Source organism: Condylura cristata, unplaced genomic scaffold, assembly GCF_000260355.1.
Source record: "Condylura cristata isolate star-nosed mole 26May11 unplaced genomic scaffold, ConCri1.0 scaffold00071, whole genome shotgun sequence".
NCBI lineage: Eukaryota > Metazoa > Chordata > Mammalia > Eulipotyphla > Talpidae > Condylura > Condylura cristata.
Genome location: NW_004567172.1, coordinates 568,535 through 585,900, shown reverse-complemented (window position 1 = coordinate 585,900; position 17,366 = coordinate 568,535). Strand labels below are relative to the sequence as shown.

The 17,366-nt window shown below is 33.9% G+C and overlaps 2 protein-coding genes across 2 annotated transcripts; both read left to right on the top strand.

Annotated features, from left to right (window-relative positions):
- The first annotated feature begins 2,417 nt into the window (after positions 1 to 2,417).
- On the top strand, positions 2,418 to 3,353 carry LOC101627900 (olfactory receptor 14I1). Its single transcript, XM_004695568.1, has one exon. The coding sequence runs from the start codon at positions 2,418 to 2,420 to the stop codon at positions 3,351 to 3,353; it is 936 nt and encodes a 311-aa protein (XP_004695625.1).
- Positions 3,354 to 13,983: 10,630 nt separating this feature from the next.
- LOC101627672 (olfactory receptor 14C36-like) lies at positions 13,984 to 14,946 on the top strand. The gene has a single exon (XM_004695567.1). It carries the CDS (start codon positions 13,984 to 13,986, stop codon positions 14,944 to 14,946), a length of 963 nt encoding a protein of 320 aa, XP_004695624.1.
- Positions 14,947 to 17,366: the final 2,420 nt, after the last annotated feature.

Below are 17,366 nucleotides of genomic sequence, written 5' to 3'. Positions count from 1 at the left end.
AGTTGTCCCAGAATTATATGTTGAAGAGATGCTCTTTCCAAATTTGATATTTTTATATATCAAGTATTTGTTGATGGCATATGCAAGTATTTAATTTTAGTCTCTATGTAACATTTCTTTCATTAATGTATCTATTTTTTTTGTGCCAGCACTGTATTTATTTGTTATTATGACTTTGTAGTATTGTTTGAAACCTGGAAACATAAAATTACAGCTTTGTTTTATTTACTTATCGTTACTTTTATTTGTATTTCCATACAAATTTCAGCATTGTTCCCTCTATTTCTGTGAAGAATTATTTTAGTATTTTGATGGATATTGTGTTGAATATGTAGAATGACTTTGGTAACTTGGCAATTTTTACATTAGTTATTATGATTGATAAACATATAATGTCTTTCTATTTGTGTGTCTATTTCAGAAAATTTTGTGATTTTCACTGTACAAATCTTTCACTTTATTGTTTTTTCTTCTATTTCAAACTTGTAGTTTTTTAATGATATTTTAAATAAAATTGCCTTGCTTTTTTCTTTTCTAATTTTTTCATCTAGAATTATGATTAATTAGTACAGCAAACATGTCTTTTTTATAGCCTCAACTTTACTGAAATTAAAAAGCTTTTTGACTGATTCCTGGGGATTTCCTATTTATAAGGCAATATTATCAGTAAAAAAGTATAATGTTACTTCCTCCTTTGCAATGGATGTCTCTTTTAGTTCTTCTTCATTCTTAATTGTTCCAGCTAGGCCTTTTAGTACTATATGACTAAGTGTGCTGAAAGTAAGTATCTTTGTTTTGTTCTGAACTATAGAAAATGATTTTAACTTATCTCCATTTAGTATGTTTGCTGTGGTATTGCCATGTGTGGGCTTTATTAGGTTTACATATGTTTGTGTTATATCCAATGTCATAATGACTCCATGCCATTTAAAAGATGAATTTAATATATGTTTTTTTTGCATCTGTTGAGATAGTCACATAATTTTCTTCATTTTAGTGCTGTGATTTATTACTAATAAATCACTAATGAATTTATTAATTTGTGAATGCTAAACCATTCTTGTAACCCCACATAAATCTTACTTGTCATGGTATAAAATTATTTTATTGTACTATTGCATACAGCTTTCATATTTGTGGAGAACTGTTATGTCTATAGTCATAAGAAACAGTGGTCTATGTTTTCTTTAGTCATGGTTTTATTATCTCTTTTGGGTATCAAAGTATATTGCTGGACTTGTAGAATGAGTTTTCAAGCGCTCACGCCTTGATACTTTTTAAGTTTCTGAGGAGGATTGCTGCTAATTATTATTTTTCTAAAGATTTTTATCTATTTATATAGAAACTGGGGTGCAGGCCAGAGGCTCAGAGACAGTGAGAGGATTCACCAGAGACAGAGTGGGGAGTAGAACAGGGGAGGTACACTGCTGAGGGGAGCAGCAGGGCTGGGCAGGAGAGGTCTGCTGTGCTGTGTGGATCACCTCTGGGTGGGGATCCAACTCGCCCTGAAAGCAGCTTCAGCTCTCTTGCAGTGCTGCACTTTAACCCGCTGGCCACCAGGGAGGACCGCTGGTAATTATTTTATAAATATTTGATTAATCACTTCACAATAAACTTCTGATATCAAAAATTGTAGGTAGAGTAAAAATAATGTTCTAAAATCTAAGAATTTAACAGCAACAGAAGGATAAAACACCACTCCCACAATACTCACAATGGATACACACACACACATACACACATATACATATATATAATCAGAGTTGTAAGTTAATTTGTTGACGTTGAAGAGTTTTCTCTACTATTTGACACATTATATTTTTCCAATGAATAGGTTTTTGTCATGTTTTTGGAACTCTAAAATTTTGAACTCCATTTTGTAGCGCATAGAATAATAACTAAAAACATTAGTCAATTTTTAAAAAATTACTTGTTCAACATTAAAGTTGGCAGTTATCATCTAAAATGTACTCATGTTAAAAACCTAGCTATCGTCACCCTACTTAAGTATTATAGAAGATACATAATTTACTCTTTTCATTAATGAAATAAAATTCTTTAATAAGGATCCTGCCTGTTGGTGCAGCGAGTTAGTTCACAGCACAGCAAGCTAGCTGCAGCTACTTCAGTGAGAGTTTGATCCCTCCCTGCCTGGGAAGTGACCCACATGGCAAGGTAGACCTCTCCTGTCTCGCTCACTGCTCTCCTTTGTAGTGTGCTTCATAGATTTGCCTGTTCTTCTCCCCACTATCTCTGTTGAATCTTCTCACTGTCCCTGCCCCTTTGGCTTGTATGCATAAATAAATACATCTTAAAAAAAACTTTGATAAATAATTATTATTTTATTTTATTTGTCATACTTATAATCATTGCATTCCCCCACCCCTTAACTTTCAGGATACAGAACTTCCTGTCCAATGGGCAATCTAACAGAAGTGAGAGAATTCCTGTTAATGGGATTTTCTGACAGCTGGGACTTGCAGATACTACATGGTGGACTGTTTCTTTTGATTTATCTTGCAGCACTGGTGGGAAACCTCATCATTGTGATCATCATTACTCTTGACCGGTACCTTCACACTCCCATGTACTTTTTCCTGAAGAACCTCTCCTTTTTGGATTTGTGCTATATCTCAGTAACTGTGCCTAAGTCAATTCACAATTCCCTGACTCATAGAAACTCTATATCTTACTTTGGTTGTGTAGCTCAAGTTTATTTTTTCTTTGCATTTGCATCTGGTGAGCTGGCCTTTCTCACAGTCATGTCCTATGATCGTTATGTTGCCATTTGCCACCCCCTCCAATATGAAACCATTATGACATCAGGAAAGTGTAACCAAATGGCACTTATGGCCTGGCTAAGTTGCTTTTCTTATGCAGCAGTCCACACTGGCAATATTTTTTTGGAGCCCATTTCAAGATCCAACATGATTAACCAGTTTTTCTGTGACATACCTCACATGTTAGCACTGGTTTCCTGTAAGGTTTTTCTAATCGAGTTTGTGACCCTGGCTCTGAGTTCTTGCTTGGTTCTAGGGTGTTTTATTCTAATGATAACTTCTTATATCCATATCTTCTCAACAGTGCTCAGAATACCTTCAGTTGAGAGTCGAGCAAAAGCCTTCTCTACATGCTCCCCACAACTGATTGTCATCATTCTCTTCCTTACAACAGGGCTTTTTGCTGCTTTAGGTCCAATTACTAAAACTTCTTCCATTCAAGATTTGGTGATTGCTATGGCATACACTGTCTTGCCTCCATTCCTAAATCCGATTATATATAGTCTTAGAAACAAGGAGATCAAGACAGCTATCTGGAGGTTATTTCATAAAATAAATCCTCTATCAAAATAAAGCATATTGCCTTTGATAGTGGAATAGATCTAGAAAAGTTCATACTTATTTTATAACAATATTGATATTAAATGGCAGAATTATATCTTGCCAGCCTTATATTTAGAATAAATTTCTTAAAGAACAAAATATGTCTTATATTAAATGTTTCAAAGTGGTGTAATTGAAACATGCTGTGATGGTCCATTCTTTCTTTCATAAATTGTCTAATCATTTAAATATCTTATATAAAAATAGCATCCATATAATTAAGTTATCAAGTATTTTATGGAAGAGCATAAGCATACAAACACATACAACATCTATTTTTATGACCTGATTTATCTAATCAATAAGAGAGAAGCTGAAAATAATAAGGTATTTAGATAGAACAAAAGTAAATGTAGTGACAGTTGCTTTTTACAACCTATTTTGCAAAGATTTTTCCTTCACTTTAAGCTAATTATAAAAATCTGTCCGGTAAGTGAGCCAAAATTCATCAATACTCTTTTCAAACATCAGTTTCAATGCAATCCTCCAAAAAAAATTTTCAATTGTATGCTTCAAGTAAGTGGAGCAAGCGTTACTCAAATGAATATGTACTCATAAAAGACCCTCCAAAAACAAAAGATATCCTGATAAAATAAAGGAAAGGTACTTTTACACTTCCAGTCTTTATAGTATAAATTCATAAGTTAAAAAATTATACTGAAACATAAAACATAGACAAGTAGAATTGAGAACCTAGAAACAAATTGACACATATATAGCTACCAAATTTATGGCAAAGGATATACAATATGGCACATAATTTATGAAAAAAATATACAATAAGTCAGAGAATCTTCTTAAATTAATAGTGTTGGGAAAGTTTTACTGTCACGTGTTAAAAAAAAAAAACAAAAAACAAAAATACCTAGACCACTATCATCTCATACCATACACACACACACACATACACACATACATGAACACACACAAAATAGTACTAGATGGAATAATAAATAATACAAAATAATAATAGTAAAAAAAAAAAACCTTGGATGTAAGACCTTAAACTATAAAATACAAGAAAATATAGGCAAAGACTCCATTACATAAATTTCAGAGTTATCTTAGCAAACACATCCAAATTAAACAAAAGAGACTAAACAATTGAAACAATGCCACACTAATAGCTTCTGCACAGTGAAGATCAAAACTAGCACAAAGAGGTATTCTACAGCATCGGAGAAAAGATTTGTGCTTTATTTATGACAAGTGACTTATGTCAAAGATATAAGTACAACTCAACAAAAATTAAAACAACCCAAGCAAAAAACAAGCAGAGAAGCAAAACAAACATTCCTCCAAAGAAGAGATGCAGACGACCAACAGGCTCATGGAAAATGCCCATCATTACATGTCATCAAAGAAATGCAAATCAAAATTGCAATGAAAGTCCACCACATATCACTAACGATGGCTCATATTAAAAGGGGAAAAAATAAACTAAAAATTTCTGGCAAAAGTGTGGAGAAAAAGAACTCTCTTAAAATGATAGTGGAAATGTAGATTGGTCCAGCCCCTAAGGAAAATAGTGTGTAGGTTCCTCTATAGACTAAAAATGGATCTACCAAAATGCACAGGAATTCCTCTCCTGTATGTCTGTCCAAAAATATAGTGCAAACATCTTACAAAGTTTAAAGAAACCCTGCACCCTTATGTTCAGAAGGCACTATTTACAATAGCCACGATGTGGTAAATGATGCTCCAAAATAAATTAGTACACCAAGCAGATACAGTCAATACACACGATGGAATGATAATCAGCACTCAAGAAAGGTAAGTTAGTGCTATTTGCAGCAACAAAGATGCAGTTGGAAGAGATAATATTGAACAAAATAAGTCAGTAGGAGAAATGAATACTGGAATGTATCACTAATAAGTGAGAATATAGAGGAATAAATCTAGAACTAGAAAAAGACAAAAATGAATCTGCCTGGGCCTTACCTGGTGGTCACCATAGTTTTCTACCAAGCAAAGAACAGATAGCCCTCCGCCATCGTCCATTGTACTCTACCCTACCTCCTTTCCCCTACACAGCTTTTCATCATCCCTTCATTCCTCACTCACTTCTCCCCTCCCCTCCTGGATGCCTTACACATGTGGTGAGCTTTTGAGGTTTATTTTTGATCCTTTGTTTCGTTTTTCTGTACTCCACATACAAATGAAACCATCTGGTATTTGCCTTTTTCCTTCTGACTTATTTTGCTTAGCATAATCCTTCCGAGCTACATTCATGAATGACATTTTATCATTTTTGGTCACTGACTTATGTCATATCTTCTTTTACTTTTTATAAAGATGTATTTATTTATTCATATGAGAACTGGGTACACACCAGAAGAGCAGGGAGTGAAAGGATTCACGAGAGAAAGAGTGGAGAGCAGAAAAGTTGGATCTACTGAAACACTCTGCTGAGGGGAAGCAACAGGGAGACAGGAGAGGTCTGCTGTGCTATGTGGTTCAGCTCCCTGGCTGGGATGAAACCCATGCTGCAGATAGTTTCATAGTGCTGCAACTTAAGGCTTTGTGCCACCAGGGATGGCCACCACATTTTATTAATACATATAACCCAGCAGTTGTACACCTAGGCATCTACTTAAATAAAATGCTAATTCAGAAAGAGTCCTGTATTTTTGCAGATCAGGTTACAATAAGCAGAAACAATTTAAATGCCTCTAGACAGATGAATGATTTCTTTTTTAAAATTTTTTAGCTACACAAAAATTCTGTAATATAGATGAACCTGGAAAACATAATGCTACATTAAAAGAATAATTCATTTTAAAAAAAGTGTATGATTTCACTTACATGAGGTATGTACAATAGTCAAAATCATGAAGACATAATTGTAATGGTGGCTTCCATACTTTTGGGCCAGGGGAAAATGGAGAGTTACTGTTTGATAGGTATATCAGTTTTCCAAGATAAAATTAGTTATAAGGGTGAATGGTAGTTATGGTTGCACAATATAAACACATCCACTACCACTGAACAGTACACTTAAAAATAGTTAAGGAAGTAAACTTCATGTTGTGTATATTTTACCACAGTAAAGAATTAAAAATAAGTCTGTATAGATCCTTCCTGGGTGCAAGGGGTTAAGTTGCAGCTCTATAAAGCATTCCACAGCCATTGCATCACAAGTTCTATTCCCAGCCAGGAAGCTGGTCCACAAAGAACAAACTTCTCTAGTCTCACTCCCCTTATCAGTATAGGTCAGTAGATCTGCCTGTTCTACTCCTTATTCTACTGGATTCTAGTGAATCTTCTCACCACCCACGCCTCTGGCAGTACCCTTGTTCTAGTATGCATAAGTAAATAAATTTTATAAAAAACAAAGAATTTTTGCTTGCATGTACATATTAGTAATATAGTATTAAAATAATATAGAATATGTGATAGAACATTAATTTTTCCTCTAAATATCCAAAATCACAATGGATTTATCATGGCAGACTATGGGTGATTTTGGTGGTAGGTGCACAATGGTGACAATATTGTCATATCACAACTGGAAATTTACTATACTCAAATATTGTAGAAAATATTTGAATATTAACTGAAAAATATTTTCTATATTTTCAAATATTATAGAAAACTTGATTTTAAAAAATAAGTAAAATATTAGAACAGCACTAATTCTTCCTAATTATTACATATATTACATATAAACAAACTTTTCTTATGTTAAGTACATACTGAAATTAATGTGCAAAATCAATATCATTTTAATGATTTGAAATTTAAAGTGTGCCTTATCTGATCATTATGAAAAATTACATAACTATTTTGAGAACTGGGGGAAATACACTTAACCTGATTCCAGTGAAGCACTATTAATGTGATTGTGAAAAATATGCAACAAATATTAAGTGCTTTCTCTGATGTACTACATGCCAGTAACTACTCTGAATTCTTCACACATTTCATTGTATCAAAATTGTCACAGTTAACTTACTAACAGATAAATAAAAGGAGGCACAAGAGTCAAGTGATAGAGCTGACACGAGGCTAATCAAATGCATCAGGTCTTTTTTGTTGCTATTCTGGAAAATCTCAGAGGGGTGTTTTCTTTATTAGACGAATCCTATGGATTTGGCCCTGATTAGTGAAATAGTCTACATCCTACCAGAAGGGATCTCTGAGGAAAGGCACAGTTTTCCTGTCATCACCTGAGACTAATGTGTTGGTATCTTCTCACTGGTCTCCATGAGTCTCAAGGTTTTCACCTTAAGAATCCTTAGGGCCCTCTCTGACAGTGCAGAGGGCTAAAGCACAGCACTAAAAAGCTAAAGCTACTTCAGCATGAGTTCAAACCCTGCCCTGGAGGTGATCCACATGATGCGGTAGACCTCTCCTGACATGCCCACTGCTCCCCTCAGCAGTATCTCTGGTGAATCCTCTCACTGCCCCTGAACTTCTGGCCTGTAACCCAGTTCTGTATGTATGTATAAATAAACCTTAAAAAAAAAAAAAACCTTAGAATACTACTGCCAATAAAATTATCTTTCTGTCTCATTTAATTACATATAAATATTTATCATTTTTTCACAGTTTCAAGTATATTTATATATTTCTTGATGTACAATTGTTGTGTTTATTCACATATTCCAGTTTTCTCAGTTTCTTTTTCTTTTTTCTTTTCTAAAGACTTATTTATTTATGCATACAAAACTGGGATATGGGCCAGAAGTGCAGGGGGATGAAAAGTTTCACCAGAGACAGGGTGGGGAACAGAATAGGTAGATTGACTAAGTACATCGTGGAGGGGCGCAGGGGGCAAGACAGGAGAGGTCTGTCCTGGCATGTGGATTACCTCCCTGGCCAGGCATTGAACTCACACTGAGGTAGCTGTAGTTGGCTTGCAGTACTTGCATTAACTTGCTGAGCCACCAGGGAGAGCCCTGTTTTCTCATTTTCTAAAGCCAATTATCTCCTGAATTGTGCTCAGGATACATGTGGTCATTGGATGCTAAAATTGTGATCCCAGGGGCTTCCTCCAATTTCAATGACATGCCTACATTTTTAAGTTAAGTATGAAGGTTTTTGTTGTTGTTGTTGTTATAAAACTGAAAGATTCCTATCAGAAACTCAATCATCTCAAGGAAATGTACCTTCATCTTGCCTTGTTTTTGGCTGAAACTTTGTTGGAGACTTATCAGAAATCCTGCCTTGCCTAAATAATCCTCTAAGACAATACACTACCAACTGTGAGTCTGTTGATTTTGTCCTATTTTTTTTCTTTATTAACCTATCTTCAAAAATTACCCCTCCCCATTTTCTTTTTCCTCTTCATTTGTTTTAAGAGGTTATTGATGAGATTAGAATGGGAAAGAAAGAACTTATATATGAATTATTCATATATAAGATCTATTCAAATAAGACAAACTAAGCTCAACTTACAGTGTTTTTATGGCTTTTTTACAGCTATTCACAGACGTGTGGAACATATGGAAGTAGGTAGGCTCTGGACGGAGTTGACTCAGCAACACAAGAGAGAGGTGTTTCTTTTCATGCTGCCATCACATACAGGCATTTAAATTTATACTTAAAAATATAATGCAGATAACCTGAATTATAGCTAAAATGTCATAAATAAGGATCTTTGAGTTAGTGTTAAATTAATTTTAACAATTTAAGTGAATAGTCTCTTTGCTAAAACATATGCTAAGTGGTCAGCTGGCAAAAAATGTGTAAGAGAATCCCTATAATAAAAGAATTTCAAATATACTCACATTTTTTTGTATGTCAAGTTGCTGGAGACCAGCTCCAACAATTGGGGTGACTGAGGTTCCTGTAGGAAATGACGGAGTCTGTGAAGGTGAATGAGGGACACAAACTCTCGTTCAGTTGCAAGTGTCTTCTGCTGTCAGTCTCAGCAGGTCATTTTTATTTTTATGTTTTTAAGCAGTGGGATTACATAAGTATATGCATTGAGTAAAAAAAAAATAATAATAACAACTATCACATATTCCTAAGAACAGTTTGAAGTCTGTTGATCTTTAGCCAAGTCTATAACACTTATCATTTTTTTAAAGGTAAACACTGCTAACAAGCATAATGTTATTATTATTATTATTTTTTTTGTAGCTGGTCAAACAATTTACTAATGATGAAGCAGGCAGATTAATTCATATAGTTACACTAACATTTCTATTATAATAAAAGGTTTGCAAAACAAAAGGAAAGCTTCCTTTATTGTTAATTACTAAAGATCCTCATTTTTATTCAAGCATCCTAAAAAAAAAGTTTAAAACAAGGCCAGGGTAAGGAATGAAAAGTTTATTAAGTTCTAACATTAAGAGAGATAGGAGAGTTGAAGGCCAAACAACAAAGGCTTAAGCTTTTTGCTTCACAAAGTTTTTTCCTCCGGAGCTTAATTTAAGTGTATACATCTGGAAGATAATGGAATTAGGGAGTTTGAATTATTGGTTTGGACAGGAACATGTTGTCACAGTATGTATTCAGCACTGTCTAATTTTGCTGTATTAACTTTACTGTAATAGCCTATTGCTTTTATTAAAACAACCAAATGTAAAGTCAATTTTTACTTTATCAAATGCATCCAAATGCAAAAAGGGTTGCAAATACAGGAGTGGCCAAAACAAAACAAAGAGATCCAGTAGGAATCAGCTTTGGGGTCCCTGTCATTTCAGGGGCACCCCCTCATACCCAGACTATGGTATGAGATGTTTGACCCGCACCATCAAGTATAATACCTGGACTTTCTTGCAAAGAAGAATTATAATTCTTATAACTCTTAATTATAAGAATTAATTGCATTCTTTATCTTGAATAAGTTTGCATTAATGACTTGCATATTAATGGAATATAACTCATGCATCTGTTTTTAAATTTTGGGCAAATTTACATATAAATTAAAAATGGTTGGGATATGGATCAATAAGTAAGTTGATAAACTAACTACTAACAAACAAAATAATGTAATTTCAGTTCCTCATGGAAAATTATCCATTCAGTTCTTTGAAGAAAAGTGAAAAATATTTTTTTTATGATCTGAGTGACAAGAATATACATACAATATTGTAGTTACTCAAATAAAACTTAATTATTCACTCAGTATTTCTCTGGGATTTGCCAAGCTTCAGGTAAAAATATAGTTTCAAATAAGTTAAGAATATTTACATTAGCTTATTGTATTCAAAAGAAAATTTCATTAGTAAATACAAGTGACACTCTTGTACATTTTCACTTGTTTTAGAGCAAACCGTATTATATAATTAAGGTGCAGAAATATAAGTGCAGAAATGATTAATTGTTATTTACTTATCTCCAACATGGTTATTTTGTATACCTCCTTTATTTGAAATATCTTATAAATTTTGAATTTATGAGGCAACTATCACTTTTTAATAGGCAAAGAAACAACTAATTTCACAGATGATTCAGTGCCTCCATATAGCAAGTATACAGAAGATTCAGATGGTTGGATACACATCCTCCCCTGCAGGCTGTGAAGTTTTAATTTTGCTGTGCTGCCAAATGCAAATTCAGTCTAGAATTAGGAAATTATTGGTAAGGGGGATATAGCAAAAGAATATTAATTCTGTGTTTAAATAGAAAATCTATACTGATGTAGTATAGTACATAATTAAATATCTTGTTTTATGAGGGTAAGTAGTTTTAAGCCTTCAAATTTCAAAATGAAAATTTGAAATAATAGGTTAGAAATTTTAAAGAAGCTACACTTAATTACGTTGCTCATGAGAAAATAGTAACAAAATAATCAATAAACATGTTTATAGAAAATAAAAACAATAACCAAAACCTTTGAATCAGACATTTTGAATTGTTCTGAAATAAAAGGCTTCAATCTGTGCAAGCAGACAAAGCTTTCAACTTGTGAGCATGAGGACAATCAGAAAGTTACGCCTCTTCTGTTTCCTTGCAATGAGGTTCTCCAGGAGCAAAGAAGTGGAATGTTACATGTGTGAGCTTGACAACTTCTCATAGGATAGTTGAGAATAAATATAACAAATCTGGGAAGTAGGCAGTTTAAACAAGCCCAATAGAAATGGCCTGCATATTGTAGAGTTTACTCAGGCAGGAACAGACCAAACACTTGAAATTCATTTTTTTTAATTGAGGTAACATCTTACTTACTATTCTGTATAGTTCAGAGACACAGAAACACACCTCTTTGGTTGTATTTCAATGCACCACAATCACAACAAGGCACCCCATATTCTTCAGCCATAGTCCTCAGTGTCTCCTCCATCCTCCTTCATCTTATCCCTCCCCATCTTGCAGTTTCAATTTTTTTCAGTCAATTCAATAGTTTATGGAAATATGAAATTCTTCATGCAAGGTTTGAAAAAATGCACATTTATCTTCACAATTTATATGAACAATTATAAAAAGGTAAATTGACAAGGAGTTGGTGCAAGCACAATATTCCTTTACTACTAACCCATAACAGAAATTCATGGAAGTTTCAAGTGTGAAGGAATCAAAGTCTGTTTCAATTCATTCAAGTTCATATTGAGGGAGAAACAATGTTTTACACAAAAGAAGAGTGAACAGCTTAGTATTTTCCACTTGAAAATGTTGACAATGATCCTTTTAATTATTTTCCTAAGTTGTAACAAAAGATGTTTACATACATTATTCCTATTCTACTATTCTATAAAACCATTAATATTCATTTTTACTAAATTTAAAAGTGCATGAAATAATCAATCAGTCATATTTTCTTTTAAGATTTATTTATGTATTATTTGTTTGCTTGTTTGATATATAAGATCTGGGGTGTACACTACAGTTGTGGGGTGGTGGGGGAATGAGAGACTGCACCAGAGACAGAGTGGGGACCAGAACAGATGGATCTACTGAAACACATGAAACACTGCTGAGGGGAGCAGTGGGTGAGACCAGAGAGGTCTGCTGTTCTATCTTGGTTAATTTCCTGGCTGGATGAAACTCAGGCTGCAACCATGATAGTGTGACTGAAACTTAACCTCTAGGCCACCAGGGAGGCCCCAAGTCATATTTCCAATAAAATTATCATGTCTAGTAACTTTTGTAAGGAATTGTTTAGAAAGAGAAAATTTGTTGGCTTAAAGGGTATGTCTCAGCACAATCACCTGTATGGCCTGACTTGGATTCCAGCCAGGTAGCTGACCCACTCATGGCACAGCATAACTCTCCTGTCCTGTCTTCCCCTTCAGTGTATTTTAGACAATCTGCAAGTTCTGCTCCCAACTCTGTCTCTTGTGAATCCTCTCACCCCCACACCTATGGCTTACACTCCAGTTCTACACACAAAAGAATAATTAAATAACTATACAATTAGAAAATCCAAAGATGGAAATAAATTGTACATTATATGTTCAATGCTCACACAAATAACTCTTCTAAATGAATACATTTTAAAATGTGTGCAATATCTAATGAGGTGCAATATCACCTCGCATATACATATACATATATATATATATATCGGTATATATATATGGGTATATATATGGATATCCATAGATAGATTGATATATATATATATACACACACATATATATATATACATATATATATATGGATCCATATATATATATATCCATTAAAATCATGAGAAAGTTGTTATTGGAAATATTTGTTTATGGAATTAAATTATGCCATAGCACATGGACTGAACTTCAAGTGAATTTCATAAAAAATATGGTTATCTAAGACATAGATTTAAGTTCCATCAATTTGAAAGAAGATATTCTTGTGAAAAAATCAAAATGTTGGCCCTCCATAGTGGCTCAGCGGGTTAAAGCACTGCACTAAGAAGCTTAAGCCACTTCCGCATGAGTTCCATTCCCGCCTGCCCTGGAAGAGATCCACATGGCGAGGCAGACCTCTCCTGACCCGCCCGCTGCTCCCCTCAGCAGTGTACCTCGTCGATCTGCCTGTTCTGCTCCCCACTCTGTCTCTGGTGAATCCTCTCACCCTCCGCATCTCTGGCCTGTACCCCAGTTCTGTATGAATAAATAAATAAATCTTTAAAAAACATCAAAATGTTATAAATAAAGTAATACTGAAATTCAGAAAGTTGTATGCTATATGTAAGATTACTACAGGCAGTTTTATTTTAAAAATATTACCTGAGGTTATCTTAGAAACTTGCCAGAATTTTGACATCTTTTTTTATTGTCAGGACAATATGTTATGTTTTTAGAAATTGGAAGAATACATGGAGACATTAGCAGAGGCTTAAGTTATCACTTAATACAGAAAACACTTTAAATTGTTAAAAAACAATTTATGACCTTTAGTCAGATTATGATTTTTCATTAACTAAAAATAAGTGTGAATTTATAATTTTTTTTTCTTAGTCAAGTTGTATAGGAATTACCTATATTAACTCAATCTTCTAGAAAAACTTTTGATCTTGTCATTTATATAAAAAAAATCATCTAAAACCAGCCAAAACTTCTATCTTGGAAATAAATTTTCCAAGCAAAGAAACTAAAAATATATACAGGGATATATTTTATGCTACCCAATACTAAATAGAATAAAATTGGTTATGTGAGTTGCTAAACATGTTTAGTTTAATTTGTTTCCTTTTATTTACTTTTCATGTTTTTAGGGATTATTTATGTCCAAGGAAAATTACCCAAGCATCTCCAACTCTACTATTGTGACTGAATTCCTGCTTATGAGATTTTCTGATATATGGAAATTCAGAGTCCTGCACACTGTGCTTTTCCTACTGATGTACTTGGCAACTCTAATGGGAAACCTTCTCATTGTCACCGTGACCACATTTGATCAAAGTCTTCACACACCCATGTATTTCTTCCTTAGGAATTTATCTATCCTAGACATGTGCTACATTTCTGTCACTGTACCCAAGGCGTGCCTCATCTTCCTGCTTGACAACACATCAATCTCCATAGTTGGATGTGCAGTTCAGGTTTTCCTGGTGCTCTTATTTGCTTTTGCAGAGCTTCTGTTTCTCACTTTCATGGCCCATGACCGGTATGTGGCCATCTGCAAGCCCCTGCACTATCCAGTGATCATGAATCCTCAAGTCTGTGTTCAGATGACACTGGCCTCGATACTCGGTGGTGTGGTCTACTCAGGACTGCACACAGGCAACACATTCCGGCTGTCCTTCTGTCAGTCCAACTTGATTCATCAGTTCTTCTGTGACATTCCTTCTCTTCTGAAGCTCTCCTGTTCCAACACCTTCAGCAATGAAATCGCAATTTTTATTCCAGCTTTGTTGATTGCTGGTGGTTGCTTTGCTTACATTACCACATCTTATGTTCGTATATTTTCTACTGTGCTCAAGTGTCCAACAAGAAGAGAACGAGGAAAGGCTTTTTCCACCTGTGTCCCACACATCCTTGTGTTAACATTCTTTGTCAGTTCAGCTGCTGCTGTGTATTTGAAACCCATATCCTACTCATCTACTAATCAGGACATGGTAACTTCTGTATTCTATTGTATTGTCCCTCCTTTCTTAAATCCTATTATCTATAGTCTTCGAAATCATCAGATAAAGGAAGCCATAATGAAAATTATGACAATGTTTTTTAGAAAAAATATACAATAATTTTTCAAGATATTTAGTCTTTGATGAGATAAATTTAAAAGTGTTTCAAAATTCTTTTTTTTTTGCTCATTTCCAATATCTGGAGAATTCAATATTTTTAGACTTACCTCTAAGAACCTTTGCATCATGTAAATACATAAAAAAATGTGGAGCCTTTCCTTTCTATAAAATTTATATTTCCTGATGCCTAAAATATGACTGGTAAAGTTTCTATGTTTCTTAAACTCTTATACTTGCAATTACTTTCCATTATATCCATTATTAAGTCTTCAGATGGTAAACATAGGTATTAACTTTTATGTCCTTTTACAAGTGTGAGAAAATAATGTGTTAGATCTATATTTAAAATATCCTTTATAAGAAGTTATAATAGCACTTAAAAACTGGCCTTAAAATAAGACTGTCATTTTTAATTAAAAAAAAAATCAGTTAATAGGTGGAGTACAGAGTATTTAGAGTAGTGAAAATATTTTCTATGACACAGCATAGGTGAATACATGACAGAATTAACTTGTCAAAATACAGAGTGAATCCTAATGCAAACTATGCAAATGTCTTAATAACAATTCTTCACTCAGCACTGACTTCTTAATTGTGAAAAAAAAAAAAATACTACATTGGCACAAAACATTAGTAATAGGAAAACTGTGGCAATATGGATACAGTGGATAGAGGGGTCAAAGGGAACTCTCCATATTAGTTTTCCAAATATCTGTAAACACAAAATAGTTTTCAAAACAAAGTCAACTTAAAACATTGGGGGATAATATTCAGAATGTTGGCTGGTGGATAAATTAATTACAACTTATTACTTCTTTGTAAAATGTGTAAGAACACATTTCTTTTTAGGAAACTTTTCTAAAATTTCAATAATCACAAAGTGTAAATAATAAGTGTAGTCAAATTTGGAGATTATTAATTGTAAGATATTAAAATGTACATTCCAAAAATAAATTATTTTTACTTTATTATTTTTACTTTTACTTTCTAAATACATAACTTCAAAATATCTAAAAATCAGTGTGAGGAGGCCCTCCTTGGTGGCGCAGCGGGTTAAAGCACAGCACTAAGAAGCTTAAGCCACTTCCGCATGAGTTTGATACCCGCCTGCCCTGGAGGAGATCCACATGGCTTGGCAGACCTCTCCTGACCTGCCAGCTGCTCCCCTCAGCAGTGTACTTCGATGATCTGCCTGTTTTACTCCCCACTCGGTCCCTGGTGAATCCTCTCACCCTCCGCATCTCTAGCCTGTACCCCAGTTCTGTATGAATAAATAAATAAATCTTTAAAAAACAAACAAACAAAAATGTTAAAAAATAAAATCAGTGTGAGGAAATATGCATATTTTCCAATTAAGCTTATTTAAATAAAGTTTGGTTTACATAATTATATTTGGTTTTGGCATTATAGGTTCAAACCTCTACAAATGTATATTCTCACCAAGTTTCCACCATGTTCTATTTGTACCATTTCCTGTCCATTTCAGCCCTGTCACCTTTTTCTTCCTTTGACTCACTTTTGCAATTAGATGTCCAAAGCGTATTATTGGCGTGGCCTTTTCTGATTTTTTCTTTTCTTTCTATGTATCTAAATATTCTATACTTTGTCTTTCTCCTCACTTATTAAACTAAGGTTTATCATCTCCAATCCAATCCATGTTGTAACAAGTGACAAATTCATCTTTTTTTTTTAATAGTTGAATAATTAAATTTAGTCTGCACACACACACACACACACACACACAATTTACCACTAAGGTATATGTTCTTTTCCTATTTTTTCCTCCATAATGATTTAAGACATCACATATTGGTACTTTATACTCATTAAATATAACTCATATTGATAATTTCCTCTATTTTTGTCTCTATTAATTTTCTTTCTTTGATATGAGAACAAATATTGATATAATGCAGTCTTTCACTAAAACAATCAAGAAAATGGCATGTTTATACTTACACTTATTTTTGATGATACCTAGCTCTACTTGGTGGCAGAAACATAAAATATATGGGCCCTCCCTGTTAGCACAACAGGTTAAAGCACTATGAAGCTGTCTGCAACCACTGCAGCATGAGTACAATCCCCTGCCAGAGTCCAGCCAGGGAGCTGACTCACAAGGTGTGACACCTCTCCTGATCCACCCATTGCTCCCCTCAGTAGTTTATTTCAGCACATCTGCCTGTTCTGCTCCCCAATCTGTCTCTGGTGAATCCTCCTACTGCCCACACCTCTGGCCTATACTCCAGTTGCATGCTTAAATACATAAATCTTTAAAAAGTGTGTTACTCCAAAAGAGTAATTTGGGATAATGTCATTTTGAACAGAAAGAAATCTTTGATTTTCTTCTAATGAACAGTAGATTTACAGGAACAGAGAAAAATCTTTTTTTTTGTTTGTTTTTGTTTTTGCTACTAAAG